General features: G+C 45.8%; 1 protein-coding gene across 1 annotated transcript; it reads left to right on the top strand.

The window, feature by feature from the left end:
- The first annotated feature begins 2,289 nt into the window (after positions 1-2,289).
- Positions 2,290-16,799, top strand: MTCH2 (mitochondrial carrier 2). Its single transcript, XM_063116808.1, has 13 exons — positions 2,290-2,473; positions 4,795-4,879; positions 5,692-5,798; positions 9,963-9,989; positions 10,265-10,321; positions 11,563-11,620; positions 12,361-12,412; positions 12,608-12,667; positions 13,148-13,241; positions 13,506-13,553; positions 14,113-14,180; positions 16,031-16,106; positions 16,610-16,799. Exons 1-13 carry the CDS (start codon positions 2,387-2,389, stop codon positions 16,694-16,696), a joined length of 906 nt encoding a protein of 301 aa, XP_062972878.1. The 5' UTR covers positions 2,290-2,386; the 3' UTR covers positions 16,697-16,799.
- The last annotated feature ends 987 nt before the right edge of the window (positions 16,800-17,786 follow it).

The raw sequence follows: 17,786 nt of genomic DNA, 5'->3' as shown, positions 1-17,786 counted from the left end.
TGTCAGGAGAAAATGAGAGTAAAATAATGTTTTTAAGGCTGCCCTTAAAAACCTGCAATGATGGAGCATGGCAGGTCCCCAAGGACAACTTATTCCAGAGGTGTGGGGCTACTGCAGAGAAGACAATGAGAGTCAGACTAATTGCCAATGGTATGCATCATTGAAAAGATTATCTGTCACCCACCTAACTCACCTCACGGGGCAAATGAGAATGGCCTGTCTTGGTCTGAAAGTGAGACGAGGCTGATATGGGTGAAGGTAATCCTTCAAGTAAGTTGGTCCCAAACCATTTAAGGCTTTGAAGGTCAAAATGAACACTTTAAACTGGCTCGGAAACATAGTGCAGCTGAGGCGGTAGCGCCATTATATGATCAGATCGTCTTGCTCCCACCAACACTCGGGTAGCTGCATGTCACTAGTACATGGATAACTAAAGTGAGGTCCATCTTCTCCAGATAAGGCTGCAGCTGGTGTACCAGCCTATGCTGGTAAAATGTATTCCTGGATACTGCAGCCACCTGGGCTTTCCCAGTTAATGCAGAGTCCAGGAGGATTCCCAGACTAGCCCAAGAATGGCAAATCTGGTAACAGGAGATTTGCCAAGGAGGCAACCGAAACTATAGGACCTAAATTTGGTTTCTTCAACAAGGGCCTCACCACTGTTTCTTTCAAAGCTGTGGGGACCTCACTATCCGTCAAGGAGGCATTTACCACCTCATAGGTCTAGGTATCCACTCCAAGCCTGGCAGATTTCACAAGTTAGTATGGACAAAGATCTAAGAGGTAAGTAGTAGCCCTCAGTCCCACAAGCAATTTGTCCAGATCCTCAGATTGCACAAGTATTTCTTCAGGGCTGTCAGAATAAGATTGCAGATGGATTCTTATCTCTGTTCAATTGTATTTGTTATGAGTCTTTCCCCATTTGCACTCTAATTGTTGACACAGATGTTTCATCGCCCTCAGGTGCTCGGAATACCAAAGAGCTGACATGGCTCTACGATTAAGTTGAGGACATTTTGGAGTGAACCTGTCAATAGCCTGGATCATCTCATTCCAAATGGTGACCAGAACCTAGGCCTGCAGGAAAATCCCCAAGAGTCCTCAGAAATCCATGAGGATTCATCAGCCTCTGGCAGCAGACCATCAAACTTGACCCCCCACATCTTTAGTATTGTCCATTGTAGAGGGGCTCCTTTCTCCTTGTGGTCCACATTTCTAGGGCATACCTTTCCCCCTCCCTGTTGTTTTTTTAGTAGTGTACTTTGGTCTACTAGAATGTGCGTTCTGCTCAGTACTTCCTCTACTATTCATTCCTGTCCTCAAAATGCACTTGAAAAAATCCAGGAATATCGCAATTTCATTAAAAAGAAAAGAAAAGAACGCTGAATGTTACAGGAAAGTATCTTTATACTCTTGCATGCACCTATCCACTTGTATTCTGCTATAGTAGACCCTTGCCAGTTCCAGATTCCCTTTTTAAAAAATAAATTTTAAAGATTTTGCTCATTCCACTTAAAGCACATTTGAATTGCTCCTGCTGGTCACGTGCTTGTGTGAAAGACAGCCATGCAGTTTTAAATGCGTTTGTATCAGATTTTTAAATGGATTGTTCGCTTTTCAGAAATCACATTTCAACCTTCCTGGATTTCTTAGTTGCCCTATAACTGCTATGCCCTCTGCTAGCCTTCTGGCGCCTGTTAATGATTCTTCTGCTGTCTCGCTAACATTGGAGGCGGAGGCTTCCCTCTTCTCTCGAGAGCTTCTCTCACGGCCTTTCCTCGGTCTACATCAGCTATTCCGATGGCAAAGAGATGGATATATTAAAAAAAGGGTTACACAATTTGAAATCTCACCTTTTTCTATCTCTATGTCGAGGTGTCTATCCCGTGACTCACAAGCCTGTTCTTCATTGGCTGTCAGAAACAACTCTAGAAGCACAACATTGGAAGTGCCGAAGGTAATATTAGAGTCGATGGTTTCACCATTTGAGATAAACAAAAATGATCGACTTGCACGCTATCGCAGCCCTCTTTGGCACTTCCGTTCTTACGATATAGAAAGATTTCACCATGGAGCTGCAAACATAAATAAAGCGAACACACTGCGGCCTATAGCGGATGCCGGGTGTCGATTTTTTTTAAGCGGAAGCTCATGCTATGTGTCCCTGTAATATCCCACCCCCCGACCCCCCAGCCCTATGGCCACACTAACCAGCCCTAGAAATGGCGGAAATAAGGAACATTTGGAACCGGAAGTAGCGGAAAGGCGGGACGCGACGGTGGCGCCGAGCCTTCTCCTGCTCCGCTGCAGGTCACGTGGAGGTGGCGCGGCAGCTTCTCGTCCCACCTCTCCTGCTGGCGGAGCCCGGTGCGGCGGCGGCGGCAGCATGGCGGACACGGCTTCTCAGGTGCTGCTGGGCTCCGGCCTCACTATACTGTCGCAGCCGCTCATGTACGTGAAGGTGCTGGTGCAGGTGAGAACTTTCGCCCCGGCGGATATGCCTCTTGTGCGAGAACGTGAGAATGGGGACACCCGCGGTGGCGGCGGAGTGGGGGAGGCATCGTAGTGACCCCAAGTGGCCGCTCCTCCTCCCTCTCCTGCTGTCAAAAGTGTCCCCTCTGCCAAAAGTGTTTCATGGCGGCAGCCCCCCCCCGCCCCGCCCAGCCCCAAATAACATTAGCATTTGACCCGAGCTGTAGCAGGCTCACCCTTGGCCTGCAGTCTTCGGCCTTGATTTGCCTTCCGCTTCGTAGGGTGGCCTCCACTTCTCTCTGCCCCGAGGCGTGTTGCTGCTGCCCTGGCAGAAGAGGAAAGCCTCCGATAAGAACACAAACCGTATTTCCACCTCCTCCCAGTTCCATCCAGGCGACTGCTGTCAGCTGGCAAGCAACTGCCACAAAAGCAGTGTCTAAAAACATGATGTTAAAGGGATGGGGGTTCCTGGGAAGCTGCAGAAGCCACCACAGCCTGTTGTTCCAATTGTTCAATTTCCCCTTAAGAAATATGCCTTGAGAGAGATAGAGAGCGGGGACTCCCCCAGTGCAGGATTTCAGTCCAGTTCTGGTAGATGACTGGGCAAGAGTCCTTAGGTCCTTTGCAGAGCTCCTCTCTGTTGTAAAAAGAATACTTCCTCTTGGGTTTGGCTGCTGTCAAACACTCTGCCAGTTGCTTATCACACTCGCATGCCATCCTGCCACAGACACTTGTGGACCGGCATTCTGTCTCTGAACTCTTGCACAAGAGCTTGTAGCGCTGCCATTTTACCTTGCTGCGACAGTTCAGGGAGACCCTGGCGTGGCGGTAACAACAGTCATGCAAGAAACAGCATTGATCCACTGCATCCAGGGGACTTCCGGAACCCCCAGTTCCACAGTGACAGCCATACTGATTGAGTACTAGCAGGGGGATTTTTAGACGCTGCCGGTAGCACCACAGAGTCAAAACCATTTCCAAGACGCTGCGCTTCCCTCGCTTGCTGCCTTCGCTGTGTCCACGTTCCTGGGAGAACAAAACTGCCCATGCTAGCCACAGAGCAATCCTCATTGCAGAAGCCAATGCTAGCTTTAGCTAGTTTCGAATTGGCTTGGCCCCGCTCAGCTGTTTTTGTGAGTTTAGCTGTTTCCTAAAATTGCAATCACTTTTCTGCGCTGGCTTTATGTGTGCCTCATATTCAAATCAGCCCCCTTCTTGTTTTTATTGGTAGTGTCTGAGACACTCCCAGTAGATCCAGACTTCAAGAGTTTCTTTATTTAGTATCTCTGGCTGCATGTTGCTTTTGGCCAGTTGTGGCTTTTTGCTCAAACCGTTATTGGTTGAACAGCTTAGCTGCACAGAAAGAGCTTGTCTGTACAAAAATTTAACAGCCCATGCGTTTTTAAGACATTAATCTTCTAATCACAAATGCAGACTCGGGAAGGATATTTGCATTTTCAGAGTGTGAATAAACAAATCCCTGTTATGTTCCAAATATAAGGACAAAGCAGTTTTGAAGCTAGCTGTTATTAACATCACAACTGACTGTTTTGATATGACAGCCACACTGAGAACTATGTTGGAACCATGTGACGGGATATCTATCTCAAAAATGAATGCCACCTGTCTCTTGAAAATCAGAGCTGTAAAAGTTGGTATCCAGTGCGTCCACAAAACTTCCTGCTGAACTGCAGATTTCCTTGATAGGTTCAGTTGCAAACTGTGGAAAGCATGTTGCCTGGCAAGGTCTACTGTGGTGAATCAAGCAGTATACAAAGCAAAGCTGCTCCACATTAGAAGATTCACATCTAGTTGTTCTAGGTTTATTGTCCTAGTCACAACAAATCCTAACTCCAGAAGACACCAGATCACATCAAGAGAAAGTTTCTGCTTTTAAATAAAGTTACTAGTACAAGGGAGGAGGAACCCTTTGAGGAGCCAAAAGAGGAAAAATGCAATGAGTGTGTAGGATGTTTGCTCAGGAATCCTAAATGCCTTGTATAGCACTAAAAGATGGTACTTGATGGGTGTCCAGTGCCGCCATAAATCTTTCTGCTGAACTGTAATCCACCATGATACTGAATGTGAGTTGCAAACTAGGCCATCTTTTACATATAGTGGTTTTGCTGTTTTAAAGTTACAGTTAGTAGTATGGCACTGGAATGGTAGGAAAGGACAGAAATTCAAGCGGCTTTTTGGTTCAATTTACACCTATTGGCCAACTGAATTGCTGCATTAACACTGCTAGGGAACGTTGGAACCATCCCCTAGGGTGCTCTTCATCCTGTAGAGGTTGCTGTAGATTGTCTTTTTATTTTGTAGGTGGGATATGAACCCCTCCCTCCAACTCTGGGAAGAAATATTTTTGGGCGACAGGTCTATCAGCTTCCTGGCCTCTTTGCTTATGGTGAGTGTATAATGGATAAGTTTTGTGAATAAGCCAGAAAGAACCTAAAACAGGGCTGCATCGCTGTGATGACTATATTGCACTTGGCAAACCATGCCTTTGAAGCAGAGCTGCCATGTGTACTAGGTTTTGCTAGAGATTCTATGAAGGATGGCAGTGATATTTATATAGCTAAAGTGGTGAGTATCTGGGATGGAGATTTAAAAGAAGCATGGCTACTGGTTTTTTAATTCCAGTCAATAAACCAAAGTTTTAATAATAGAGATGTTTGGGCAGCTGAGGCTTACAAGCATCACAGATATGATTTGGCCTGTACATGCATGTGCATGACTCATCAGTGTCACACCTCCATTTTCCAGTGTAACATTATTGACTTTGAGCTGGTATTTTCACACACTGCTTCTCAAAGTAACGATGATTAACTTTGGTTCTGTAGTGCTTGTTACTGTAGAGGATGACAGAGTCTGGTAAGGTCAAGCAGGGTGCAGCTGCATGCTAACATTTTTTGGATGCAATCCAGGGTGCAGTTAAGTATGCTGAGATCAATGGGACATAAAGCTTTTTACTGTGCACTAGATTGTGTCTGTAGCTGTACATGGTGACCTTTGGTACTGAATTTTCAAACTTGGCATCAGGCCTGGGCTTCTCTAGCATAGGGTAGGCTAAGTTTGAAATGGTTTCACAAGAATGGCATCATTAGCAACTATAGGTTAGATATTTTGATTGGTGGAATCTTTTCTAGGCAGATATGCTGGATGAATGGGAAGAACCTTGGGGCAGATCCTGATATCTGCGTTTATTTTTGTTTTCAGCTAAACACATTATGAAGATTGACGGAAGGGCTGGACTCTTCAAAGGTTTGGCGCCTAGACTCTGCTCAGGGGCCATCGGCACTGTGGTGCATAGCAAAGTGTTACAGGTACCTTATAATTTTTGTAGTATGCAAAGCATTTCATCTTGTGAGGTACATCACTCCTTTCTGAGCCCTGCAAAAAAGATGTTGGCAGCCTTGTTAAGGCAGAGATGGTCAGTAAAAGCCCAAAAGCATATAAATTGGATGGATAGTTCATATGCATGAGAATTAATTGTATTTCTAGATATAAATGGATGGTGTTTCCTTCAGCTTTCATATATATCAAATGTAATGCTTTTTTAAAACAACAACAACAGCAACACATGTTTCTCAATTTGCTGTTAGAACCTTGCTTTTGAAATGAATTTTTGCTTTAATCCAGTATTTAAGGCTTTAATCCTGTGTTTATTTACTTGTGAGTAAGCTTACTGTTGTTCCCCGCCTCAATCCAAATGGAAAGGCGGATAAGAATTACATTATTATCATCATCATCATCTATGGTGGCTAGGAACTTGCCATTTCCTGATGGGTGACAGGTGTGATCTTTTCTTTAAAGTCGTGTTGAGCTTTGGGGAGGCTTGAAGCAGTATGAGAAGAGGGAAAATTCTCTGCTGATCTGCCTACTCTGAGCTCTGGAGGAAGGCTGGGGGTACCTCTTTGTCATCTCATCTTCCAGGAATACCAGAAGAGCAGCAATGTGGTACACACACTAGCACCAGGCATCCTCCAGAGCTTTGGATGGAGGCAGGGTGTTGCCTGTACAGTTATGCTGTGTTTCAGAAGCATTCCCAGTGGTCTTGGAAGAGCAGCATAATTTGGACAACTCCCACTCTCCTCCTGAACTTGTAGCAGGTGTCATAGGATGGTGGTGGTGGCATTGTTCTCGCTGCCATGTTGAACTTCTAAGGTTTTTGGAGCTGCTTCAGAGCATAGTGCAATTTGGGGGGTTATTCCCCCACCCCCCCAAAACTCCGGACTGTGGGCAGTCATGCTCACTGGAGGCAGGGATGGATGCTTGCTAGTATTTATTTATTTTAAAAAATTATATCCCGCCCTATATCATTAAGATCTCAGAGCTGCGTACAGATAAAAACATACAGTATAAAACAATAAATTTACACAGTTAAAAACAAACCATGATCCAAGTTAAAACAATATATAATTTAAAAGCAGTTAAAACAGTTAAAACAATGTGCCAGTGAGTTTAACCGTCAAAGACTTTGTTAAAGAGCCATGTTTTTATTTGGCGTCGAAATGAAATCAATGTTGGCGCCAATCGTGCCTCCAAGGGGAGGGCATTCCACAGTTGGGGTGCCGCAATGGAGAAAGCCCTCTCCCTTGTCCCATCATAGCATATATGTTGCATTGGTGGGATGCGGAGAAGGGCTCCTCCAACAGATCTCAAGTCTCGGGCAGGCATATATAAGGAGAGGCGCTCTCTCAAGTATCGAGGTCCCAAGCTGTTTAGGGCTTTAAACGTCATTACCAACACCTTGAATTCCGACTGGAAGCGTATAGGCAGCCAGTCCATTAAGACCAGTGTTTTGTGGTCTCTATAAGATGTACCCGCCAGCAGTCTAGCTGCTGCATTTTGCACTAGCTGCAACTTCCACATCGTCTTCAAGGGCAGCCCGACGTATAGTGCATTGCAGTAGTCTAATAGGGAAGTTACCAGTGCATGCACTACTGTGGCTAGGTTGTCCCTGTCCAGGAAAGGCCATAGCTGGCAGATCAGCCGAAGCTGACCCTAAGTACTCCATGCCACAGAGTCCACCTGGGCATCCAGTGACAAGGATGGGTCTAGGAGTACTCCCAAGCTACGTACCTGCTCCTTCAGAGGGAGCGCCACCTCATCCAGAACAGGTCGCTTACCCAATTTCCGGACTCGGGAACCACCAATCCACAGAGCTTCCGTCTTATCAGGATTCAGCTTCTGTTTATTGGCCCTCATCCAGCCTATGGTAAGCATGTTCGTGGCTGCCTAGGTTTAAGCCCCATTAAACACATTGGGTTGGTTCACATGTAATACCAAGCCATAGTTGGTGTTATATGAATGAGCCTTGTGCTTGTGCGCTCCCTCCTTCCCTTAGGGATGAGCATCTTGTGGTCCTCCAGATGTTTCGGCCTACAACTCCCATGATCCCTCACTGTTGGCTATCCTGGCTAGGGCCGATGGAAGTTGTAGGGCAAAACATCTGGAGGGCCGCAAGTGGCCCAGCCATGTGCTCCCATTCAGCAAGTTAATTCCTTTTTAGAACAAGCCATATTTGCTGTTGCATCCAAATTGGCATGCTATAGTTTGTGCTCACCTTCCAAACCAGGATTGCAAACCACCGTTTGAAGCATGAAGCTTGTCCTCATACCACTGAAGCATGGCTTGGTGTGGACTGAGCTAATAGCACTTCTAAAAAAATATGATCAGCCCGCAAGTCAGATTTTTCTTTATTGCTGCCAGCTCTTAGCACTATTCATTCTGCATGTGAATATGACAGTACTTTGCAGTTTCATGTATTTGACAATATGGTCAGGTTGTCGGCATCAAAACAACTTATTCATAGGCTGCACAATTTTGATCTAAATTTAGTTTAGGCTTTTCTGTGGTCTGCCTGGATTGCTGCTGTGGCTACTTCGTTAGGCCAACCTATAAGTAGCAGTTACCAATATGTAAGGCTGTTTCTCTGCTTTTAGTAACAAAAAGACCTATGTGGGCAGGGCTGCTAGCTCTTTTAGATGTGTTGGTTTTGGAATTCTTCCTACAAACGGCAAAAAAGCATACAGCTTTCAAGAATGAAGCTGTGAATGTAATCTACAGATTTATAAGCAGTGGTGTTAGGCTAGAATGCACCTTGGACAAGCACCAAGCATACAGAGGGATAACAATTTCAGGGTAATGTGCAAGTGTTTAAAATAATACAAAAAGCCCTCAAGTATGTAACATTTATTTGTTTTTAGCAAAAACCTTTTAGAACAAGAGTACAAGAAGTAATACACACATTTTCATTAGAAATAATCAAAATGACAAACTGAAGAAGTTTTTGAGGAGGATGTCAGAAAATATGATTGAGTAGTTGTTTGTCAGAGACTTTGATAATATTTTGAAATTAAAGCCAACTTTAATTAGTCTCCTTTCCTACTATGCTAGTGTCGTCAAGGAAAGCAACATTTCTAAACTCAAGAGTGTAGCTAAGAGTCCTGGTAGAATAAAGGACAGACAGGATTGTATCAGTTTGCATCACTTGTGCTAACCATCCATCTGATGTTGGTGTGCTGGGTGCCTGGGTACATGGTTGGAGTAGATTTGAAGAATATGTCTTGATTTGGGAGGTGATTCAGCAGCTCAGATATAGGACTGCTGTGCAAGTGTTTTGTTTTTTTAAAAATTAAAATACTTTTCCTAAGGCAAGTAAACAGGGATTCTGAAAACAGAGAAGTTTTTAAAGTAAAGATGCCTGTAGAGCAAATAACATGTGAGCCCAGGAGAAGGGCCCATGGTTCAGGGGTAGAGCACGAGCTTTACCTGCAGAATGTCCCAAGTTTAATCCCTGGCATCTCCAGGTAAGGCTGGAAAAAATCTTGCCTGATACCCTGCAGAGACGCTATCAGTCAGTTTCCGCCATACTGGGCTAGATAGATCAATGATCTGACTCTGTATAAGGGAGCTTCCCATGTTGCTCTGAGAAGGAGTGTGTGTGCATGCAGCTGCACATATATATGCAAACATAGATGGGTCAGAAACCAACCTAAAGTAAGAGGAAATCCTTTCCTCAAATATCGAGATCAGACTCTCTTTGAGAAACGGATGCTATGCTTACTTTCCCCTAGAAATCAAAGTGTCATCTCAGAGATTTGTTTGTGCATTCCTTGGTGAATGCACAGCCTGTGAATGGCATTTGCAGCATTTCTGGTTTATGGTGCTATCAGTGTGCCTGGTATCTTCCAGAGTTTCATAAGCAAATAGACTGCCTCCACGGAACTTACGATCTAAGACAGTCAATAAGAACAACAACAGAGTGAGGGTGGGAAAGGAAAGATTGGGAATGAAGAATGAATGCAAAGGCAATTACATACGCTTAATACTTGGCAACAGTTGGGAATAAGGGTAGAGAGGATAAGCCAGTTGGGAATGAGGGTAGAGGGGATAAGCCGGTTGGGAATGGGGGGATAAGCCAGTTGGGAATGAAGGTTGGGGATAAGCCATGGGCTAATACTTTTCTGTTTTCCTCTGTCCAGAAATGCCAAGAAGCTGACCAAGTTGAGGTATGTTAGTACTGGGTTCTCTGCATGAATTGCTTCTCCATTTCCCTGAAATATTTATTTCACTTTGGGAGATTATAGGTATTGTGAGATGGTTGTTTGACTTGCACAGTATATGGAGTAGTGCACCTTGTGGGAAGTGGGAGGCTATGCAGAATATCCTTTACCCAGAATTATGAAAATGAAACCTGATGAAATAACAAGATGCCTCATATAGAGACAGTGGAAATACTGTTATTCTGTGGCTTCTGAAGATGACTTCTGTTTCTTCTCTGCAGGATCCAGGAAATGGTCGCAAGGAATCTGGGTCCTCCTTGGATCAAGTTATCAAAGAGGTATTTTATGGGGTTCATTTTCATGGGCTGGGATGGGTGTGGAAAGGACTTCTCACTCCTGGAACAGAGCATAAGAGGTCGCAGTTGTTCGCTTACAGTGCAGATTCTGCCCCATTGAGATGGAGAGGCCCATTTAGCAGAGCTGGACATCCATTGTGATAGATACTGTGTCTGGTAACCTTCCCCAGATAACTGTGATTTATGATCATATCTGTCCAACGTTCTGCTCTGCTAGACTAGCAAAGTGCCTGACTGGAAGATGGAGGGTCATTATGATGCAGGGGACTCCTCAGGGGCGCAGTGCATTTCATCTTTGTGCACACTGCACATAGAAACACGATGTGCCCCTCTGACATAGAAACACGATGTGCCCCTCTGACAGCGTTTCAGGCAGGTTTTGCCCCCACTCTAACATTGTCCCAAGTGAAGTCCTTGCTTTTTCTTCATGTGAGCGAATGTCACCATTGGGCTGAGGTCAAAACCTGCACCCAGCCCACGATGATCCCCTAATAAGGGGCTCTAAGCGAGTTTGGCTCCTTCTCAAAGGTGTCTCACCTTGTAGTCTGTCAACTTTGTCCCATAGCAATGAATGGAGGGCTTGAAAACCTGTTTTCAATATTGAAATAGTGAAATATTGTTGATTGGTGAATCTGTGCCAAACTGACCTTTATTCCCCTTGAACATTCTTGGGCCAGTTTTTTTTATGGAGTATCCTTTGCCCTCCACTTAGTCTGTAGAGTTAGCTTATAAGTGCTGAGATATCAAGCCTGGCTTTGTTAATTCTCTGGAACAGTTGTACTAGCAGTCCTCTCCCCACAAGGGTGAGTTTGAGTAGCATCAGTTGAGCATACAGTTGATGGTGGCTCTTCATTTGGCAGCATAATGCTTGAAGCGAGCTGTGTTCTACAATTCATTCTTTAGTGAAATTATGGATTCCAGCTTCAGTGATTGCAGGTGTCTAAACTAAATATGAGCTGTCTGCAAGTTGTTTAAAGAGGAGCATATATATATATTGCTGTGACTGTGTATATATGTGTGTGTATATATATATAAATATACATACATACATATACACACATACAGTCACAGCAGTCATAGAACTTTAGAGGTCAGGCAGCTGGAAGGATCCATTTTTAGGTGCTTTAGTGGGTAATGATATATACTTGGGAGTGTGATAATAGATTTTGGCTCTGTCTTGCCCTTTCGGCTGAAGATGTTTCTGCAATTGTTTTTCTTCTTAGACCTCTCAAGAGATGATTGCGCGTTCTGCTGCTGCGCTAGTCACCCACCCGTTTCATGGTATGTATGGGCTGGTAACCTTTTGGCCCAGCATAAATTTTATCACCTAGGACAAAACTGTGAAGAGCTTTTAAGGTCATGATCAGCACTTGAATTGGACCCAAAACCAAGTCAGAAGCCAGTGTAACTGCTGCAGCATGCGGCCCCTGTTAACAGCCTGGCCACAGCATTCTGGACCCAGTGTTGTTTCTGAGCACTCTTCAAAAGCAGTCCTATGTTGAGCGTCTTCCAATAATCCAGGCGCAATGTAACTAAGGCAGTGGTGGGCAGCTTGTGGTTTTGGCCTACAACTCCCACCAGCACTAGCCAGCATAGCTTATGGTGAGGGATGATGGGAGTTGTGGTCCTCCAGATGTTTTGGCCTACAAGTTGCCCACCCGTAAGGAAAGTGCCACCTTGGCCAAGTCTGCAGTCTCCAGGAGCTGGCGGCCTGGTTGGCACACCGGCCTCAGTTGGGCGAAGGCACTCCTGGCCACAACCATCACCTGAGCGTCCAAGGTCAAAGCTGGATCTAAACGAACCCCCACACTATGAACCCACATTCTCAAGAGGTTCTGCTACCCCATCCCATTTCTGGATCAGCTTCACTGACCTGGAGCGTCTCAGTCATGGCTGGATTCCACTTCTGCTAAATGAGAGTGTCTTAGACTCTTGTAGTATTAAGTCAGCTGGAATGGGGAGAAGAGAGGAGGGAAGGTCCACCTGGCTGATGCTCTTTCCCTTTTGGTTTTGTCCTTCAGTGATCACATTGAGGTGTATGGTGCAGTTCATTGGCAGAGAGACCAAGTACTGGTATGTGCATATTTTGTGAGCTGGCTTCATTGGGGTTTTGGCGTACAAGGTTGAAATTGGGAGAACTAAAAAGAGGTCAGGAAGCAATTCACATGAGGCTTCCTGTCATCTTTATTGAAGCTGGCACTGGGGGCAGAATCCCTTGTTTTGTGATTTCCTTAGAGTAACTCGATGGATTTCTTTCTCCATTTTCAGTGGGGTGTTTAGCTCCTTCGTCACCATTTACCGGGAAGAGGGCATCTTTGGATTTTTTGCGTGAGTACTTGCTCTGGGGCTTGACCTGCCATTTGTACATGTGATGGTGGCTGGTACAGGGACGAGCCGGGTTTTGCAGAGAGAGCTCACAGACTGAACACAGCGTGCCTCCCAATATCAGTTGACCCGGGTGTGGGTGGGGTGGAGGAAGGTCAGTGGGGGAGGGCTCTTGCCTTCATGCTGTGGGCTTCTGAAAATACCTGGTTGGCCACTATGGGAGACAGGTCGCTGGGATAGATGAAGCTTTGGTGTAGTCCAGCAGGGTTCTTCTTAAGTAACCACCTAACCGAAAGTGGGCGGTGAAAATGAGAACTTCCTTCTGAGGATATTCATCCTTTGCCCAAAGTTGCTCAGTCTCCTGTCACATGGGCATAGTCAGACCGCCTCTGCTGCACACTGGAGGTAGGCAGAGGGGTGGTGGAAATGGAGGTTTCTCCAGGCAGTCTGCAGCCTTTTTACTTGCTGGCTGTTCTCTTTTAGGGGCCTTATTCCCCGCCTGCTTGGGGACATCCTGTCTTTGTGGCTCTGTAACATGCTGGCCTACCTCATCAATACCTATGCACTGGAGAATGGGGTGAGTATTCTCCATATGTGGTTATCTTGGGGCATGGGCTGATGTGAGCATCCTCCTAGTATGGGTCAGCCTGGGAGGGCCTCATTCTGCTCTGGCTCCAGCATCCCCCCCAAGCATCTGTTAAGTAAAATCTGCTTGTTGTTGCCTACAAGCTCTTTAATGTACTTGCAGGTCTCGCACTTCCCGTCTGGATTAGGATGAGGTTGGAAATAACTGCTACTAATGGGGACCTGGTTTCTGTTAATTGGTTTCTTTTCATTCTAGGTCTCCACCATGACTGAGATGAAGAGTTATTCTCAGGCTGTCACTGGAGTGAGTGCACAATCCTTTTCTCTTTCCTTGGGTGTCGGATGGGAAGAGGGAAAGTGTCCTGAGAAGGTGGCCATAAGCTTGAGGACTCGTGTTTATACCTTTGGTCCTGAACTTGGCTGTCATACTATTCCTCACGGTAATAAGAGGTGATGTCCTGGGCAAAAGATGCCTTTCGATCTTTAGGTTTTGCGATCTCTATCCGATATTGGGTAGCCTTTCCCTGTTCATCAGTGAGATCTGTCTAGTGCTGAACATTTAATCAGGTGCTGTTGGTAGTTGTTTGGGCCTGGGCTGAACCATTGCCAGCCCTTTCCTTGTCTCTGTTCCTCAGTCAGCGCAAACTCCAAACCAGGTCAGAATTACCACTGGAATCATTCTACTAAGCATTAGTGCCCCATGAGGCTGCTTTTCTCCAGCATGGGACATGCTCCCTGCAACAATAAGGCGACTGCTGGATTTGCTGTCATTCGAAGAAGGTTCTGCCGTTAACTGTCCTTCAGTCTGTTGAGGCACGATGTACTCTTTCCATGGATAAATCTTGCTGTATTGTCACTTTCAGTTCTTCGCCAGTATGCTGACTTACCCCTTCGTACTTGTTTCAAGCCTGATGGCCATTAATAGCTGTGGGTGAGTGCAGAGTATCTTTTCTTTAATCTGACTTTTGATGGCATGTTTTAAAACAATACTGTTCAGTCTTATTCAGTCCTTGTTTCTCAGGTCCATTAGGCAATGACAGATTTGGAAGGTTGCGGCATCTTGCCGCTGTTCTCTCCATATTTTCAGCAGCTGCTCTCAAGGGTTTTGGTGCCGCAGCCCACAGAGCTGAAAAATAAAGCCACCGACATCTTCTTTAGTTGGTAGTTGGAACGTTTTCCTAGAATAACTCTTAAGGTTTTAATTTAAAAGCACAGTGGTCCAAGACCCATCCCGTTACTGCGCCCTGCCTATATCCAAAATAGTTGTGGCTTGAGAAAGAGCAACAGACGTCAAAAAAATATGTGAGCCCATGAGATCCAAAGTTTAGTGGCTTTGAATTTGTGGGCAGCTGCAAATCCAGTAAAACTTCATAAATTTATGTGGATACTAAAGTCTACTCTGTAAATTTCCACCCTTAAGTGTGAAAGGATAAGAAAATCAGGTATGTTTTTCCACTTGTACAAGCTTTTTTTCTCATACAATTTTATTTTGTTAAATAACGGATGGGCATTAGTGTTTACTTAATGAGTCTAATAACAGAGGTAGAAAATTCGGATTCCTTTTACTTGTCAGCATCCAATGGCTCAGCTACTATCCACAGGAGGCAGGTTGTTGAAAAGTGTGAATCTAGTCTTCAGCTTCTTAAAACTATTCTTAATCCAGAAATAATCACAATTGGACATGACGGTGTTTGCCTCTCTACTGGGGTCCCTGCATTGCTCCCATAGCATTATTCCTCATGAAAGAACTCTGCTGGATCAGAACAAAAGTCCACCTGGACTGGCATTCTGTTTCTAGCCATGGCTAGTCAGTTCCTCAGAGGTAAATCACAAGAAGGTCAATGAAGGCAACAGCTGTTCCCTGTCATTGGTCTCCAGTATGTGACATGCAGAGAACGTGACCCTCAACAGGGTGGTTTCATGTGCCCTATTTCTTCATGTGCACTTTCCCCCCATATAAACATCTCTAAAAATGGGGTGCGTCTTAGAATCGCTGGTGTGTCTAAGGTTTTTTTTCCTGTTGGTGGTACTGAAATTAGCGTGCGTCTTAAAATCGATGGCGTCTTACAATCGAAGAAATACGGTAGCTATTGACAGCACATTCCTATGTATGTTGACTTGGAAGTAAATCCTGTGGTGTTTAATGGGACTTACTCCTGGGTAAGTGTGTGCAGCCTCAGTCAGTTGCATGTTGTGCAAAGGTGTATTTCCATTTGCTAATCTTGAAGGTACAGCCAGTCAGTTTCACTGTGACGTTTTTCACTCATACACACGCTCCCCCTTTGTCCTACTGTTATGAGAGGAAGAGAAAGGTTTCTCTCTTTATCAACTGTCTCCATACCATTCATAGTCTTTAAAAGCTCTGCACGTCTTCTTTTTAAGTGATCTTTCCCTCCACACAAATAACTTGGCGTTGCCGTCACGCCAGAGCTACCCTCCTGTTTTCCCAGGGCATTAAGAATGTGTCTTGTTGTCTGGGTGCTTGGTCTTGAGTAAAGCAGCTGATGGTTGGCTGTGTGTGGGAGCTGTTGGTGTATGCGGGAGTTTTATATCTAGAAGGATGAGACCTTGGCTGTGCTGCTTGATTCAAGCCTCCTTTTTTTTTTAAAAAAAGGGAAAAATAAATCCGCCTGAACGTCCTTTTGGAGAAGAGTGCCAGCTCTAGAAGTTGTATCTGGGCTGCTGCTTTCCAGGCGGCCTTGAGGCTAGAAATTTGGCCGTTCAGATGGGGCTTTCCTGGTGAGCTATTTCAATGCGGTTTTGTCTTCTGCTATTTTCCAGGCTTGCTGCTGGCCTCCCCCCTTACGCGCCCGCTTACTCCTCCTGGTTACACTGCTGGAGCCAGCTGCACAGGGAGGTATGTCTGCATTGTCTGTCCTTCCTTAGCGGAGTGTGGTTTTTCATCCTAGATGTGGGGGAGGAATAACTAATGATCCAGAGTCCCTCCCTCCCCCATTGTAAGTGAGCTCTCCTTGGGTCTCCCAAGCCAGGGTGCCAGACAGCGATGTCATTGACCTGGTTCACACAGCATCCTGGGCTCATTGGGGATTGCTTAACCCACCATGAGCTGTGGCTCGTGCCTGTCCTACAAAGTGATGCTATACCAGTTTCTCCATCTTCAAATCCTCCTTTAGTGTTCAGGAGGTGGGAAGTGTGCCTGGGCTGCATCCACAGACTGGGAAGGCCGTGGCCTAGTGGGTCTGGTTTTTCTCCACTAATATCAGGGCAGTTCCCAAATGCTGCAGAGTATTATTCTGCCGTTGCGAGGGGCTCTGTTCCTGGACCTGATGGTCCCCTCCGGGCTCAGCTTCTCATTCTCTCCAAGCTCCCTCACTTGCGTCTTTTTCTTCACTTATTCAGGGCAACATGAGCCGAGGGAACAGTCTGTTCTTCCGGAAGGTGCCGACAGGGAAGCGGTACGTGTGGGAGGAGAAGAGATTTCACTGAGTCCCTGGGCCTCTCGCGGCTGCTCCAGATGCACAGAATGATGGCAGTGTGTTGATTTCTATACAGTTTTTTAAAAAATAATCACTTAATCTTGGGAAACGGACCTGGCTGTGAGCATGACTTAATGGCAGAGGTGTGAAAGGGCTGTGTCTTATTTCCATCACTCAGATCAGTGGAGGGAGGCAGGGGGGAATTGATGACAAGAAAACTGCCACTCTTGAGCGGGTGGAGGTTTGTTCGCTCATGAATGTGAGCAGCTCTTCACCTTCCCCAGAGAGGATGGTGCTTTTTTATTGTTGGGAATGCTCCCTTCTCCAGTTTCTGCCTTCTATTGGGATTGCATCAAGCTAGGCCTGCCATGGGCTGGTGGTAAAGCGGTGTTTTATCCTCCTGGAAACCAAGGCTGCCTGTGGGGTGGAGGAGTGGTGTTCCACTTGGCCCTGTGCATTTTACTTAGAGCTGCTAAATTGGGGCTAGTGGACCAATATTTTCCCCAAACAAGGCATTTCTTAGCCTTTACCCCTTTGAACTCAGACTCGGAAAGCCTAGAAGTCAAAAGCTAATCCTGCTTGGCTACGCAGGGAGTTAAACTCTACCAAGGCCGTTGTGGTCAAATCAAGCATGTATTCTGTCCTTAAGCAGATTTGGAGCATGACAGTGTGGCATGTGACGGCCACCACACGGAGAGGCTGCTTGTTCTTGTTCCACGTGGCCGTGGCGTGGAGAGACGTTCCTGTGCAGCTGCTCACATGTGGAGAAGGCAATCTTGCCCACAAAGCTGCAGCAAACATTCAAAACTGACGGTTTATGGCACTGTGGAGAAAATCACCGAGCCCTACCCCATTATGAGGTGCTGCATGGCTCCCACTCTTGTGGTTGAAATTGACTTTTGTCTGGCCGGTGTAATGTGTAAATCAGACCTTAGTAGCGGCGGTTCTGGGGCACCTCAGGAACAAGCCTCTAGATTTCACTTGCGAGGGGGGGGATGCAGGAGTTCTGAGTAAGCATCTGCCTTCTGAGCCTGCTATTCTGCCAGAGAAATGAAAAGTGTCAGAGATGGTCCCTTGGACACAAAGGACCTCTAGGAGAG

This window comes from Elgaria multicarinata, chromosome 2 (assembly GCF_023053635.1).
Source record: "Elgaria multicarinata webbii isolate HBS135686 ecotype San Diego chromosome 2, rElgMul1.1.pri, whole genome shotgun sequence".
Lineage (NCBI taxonomy): Eukaryota > Metazoa > Chordata > Lepidosauria > Squamata > Anguidae > Elgaria > Elgaria multicarinata.
This window is presented reverse-complemented; position numbering and strand designations above follow the sequence as displayed.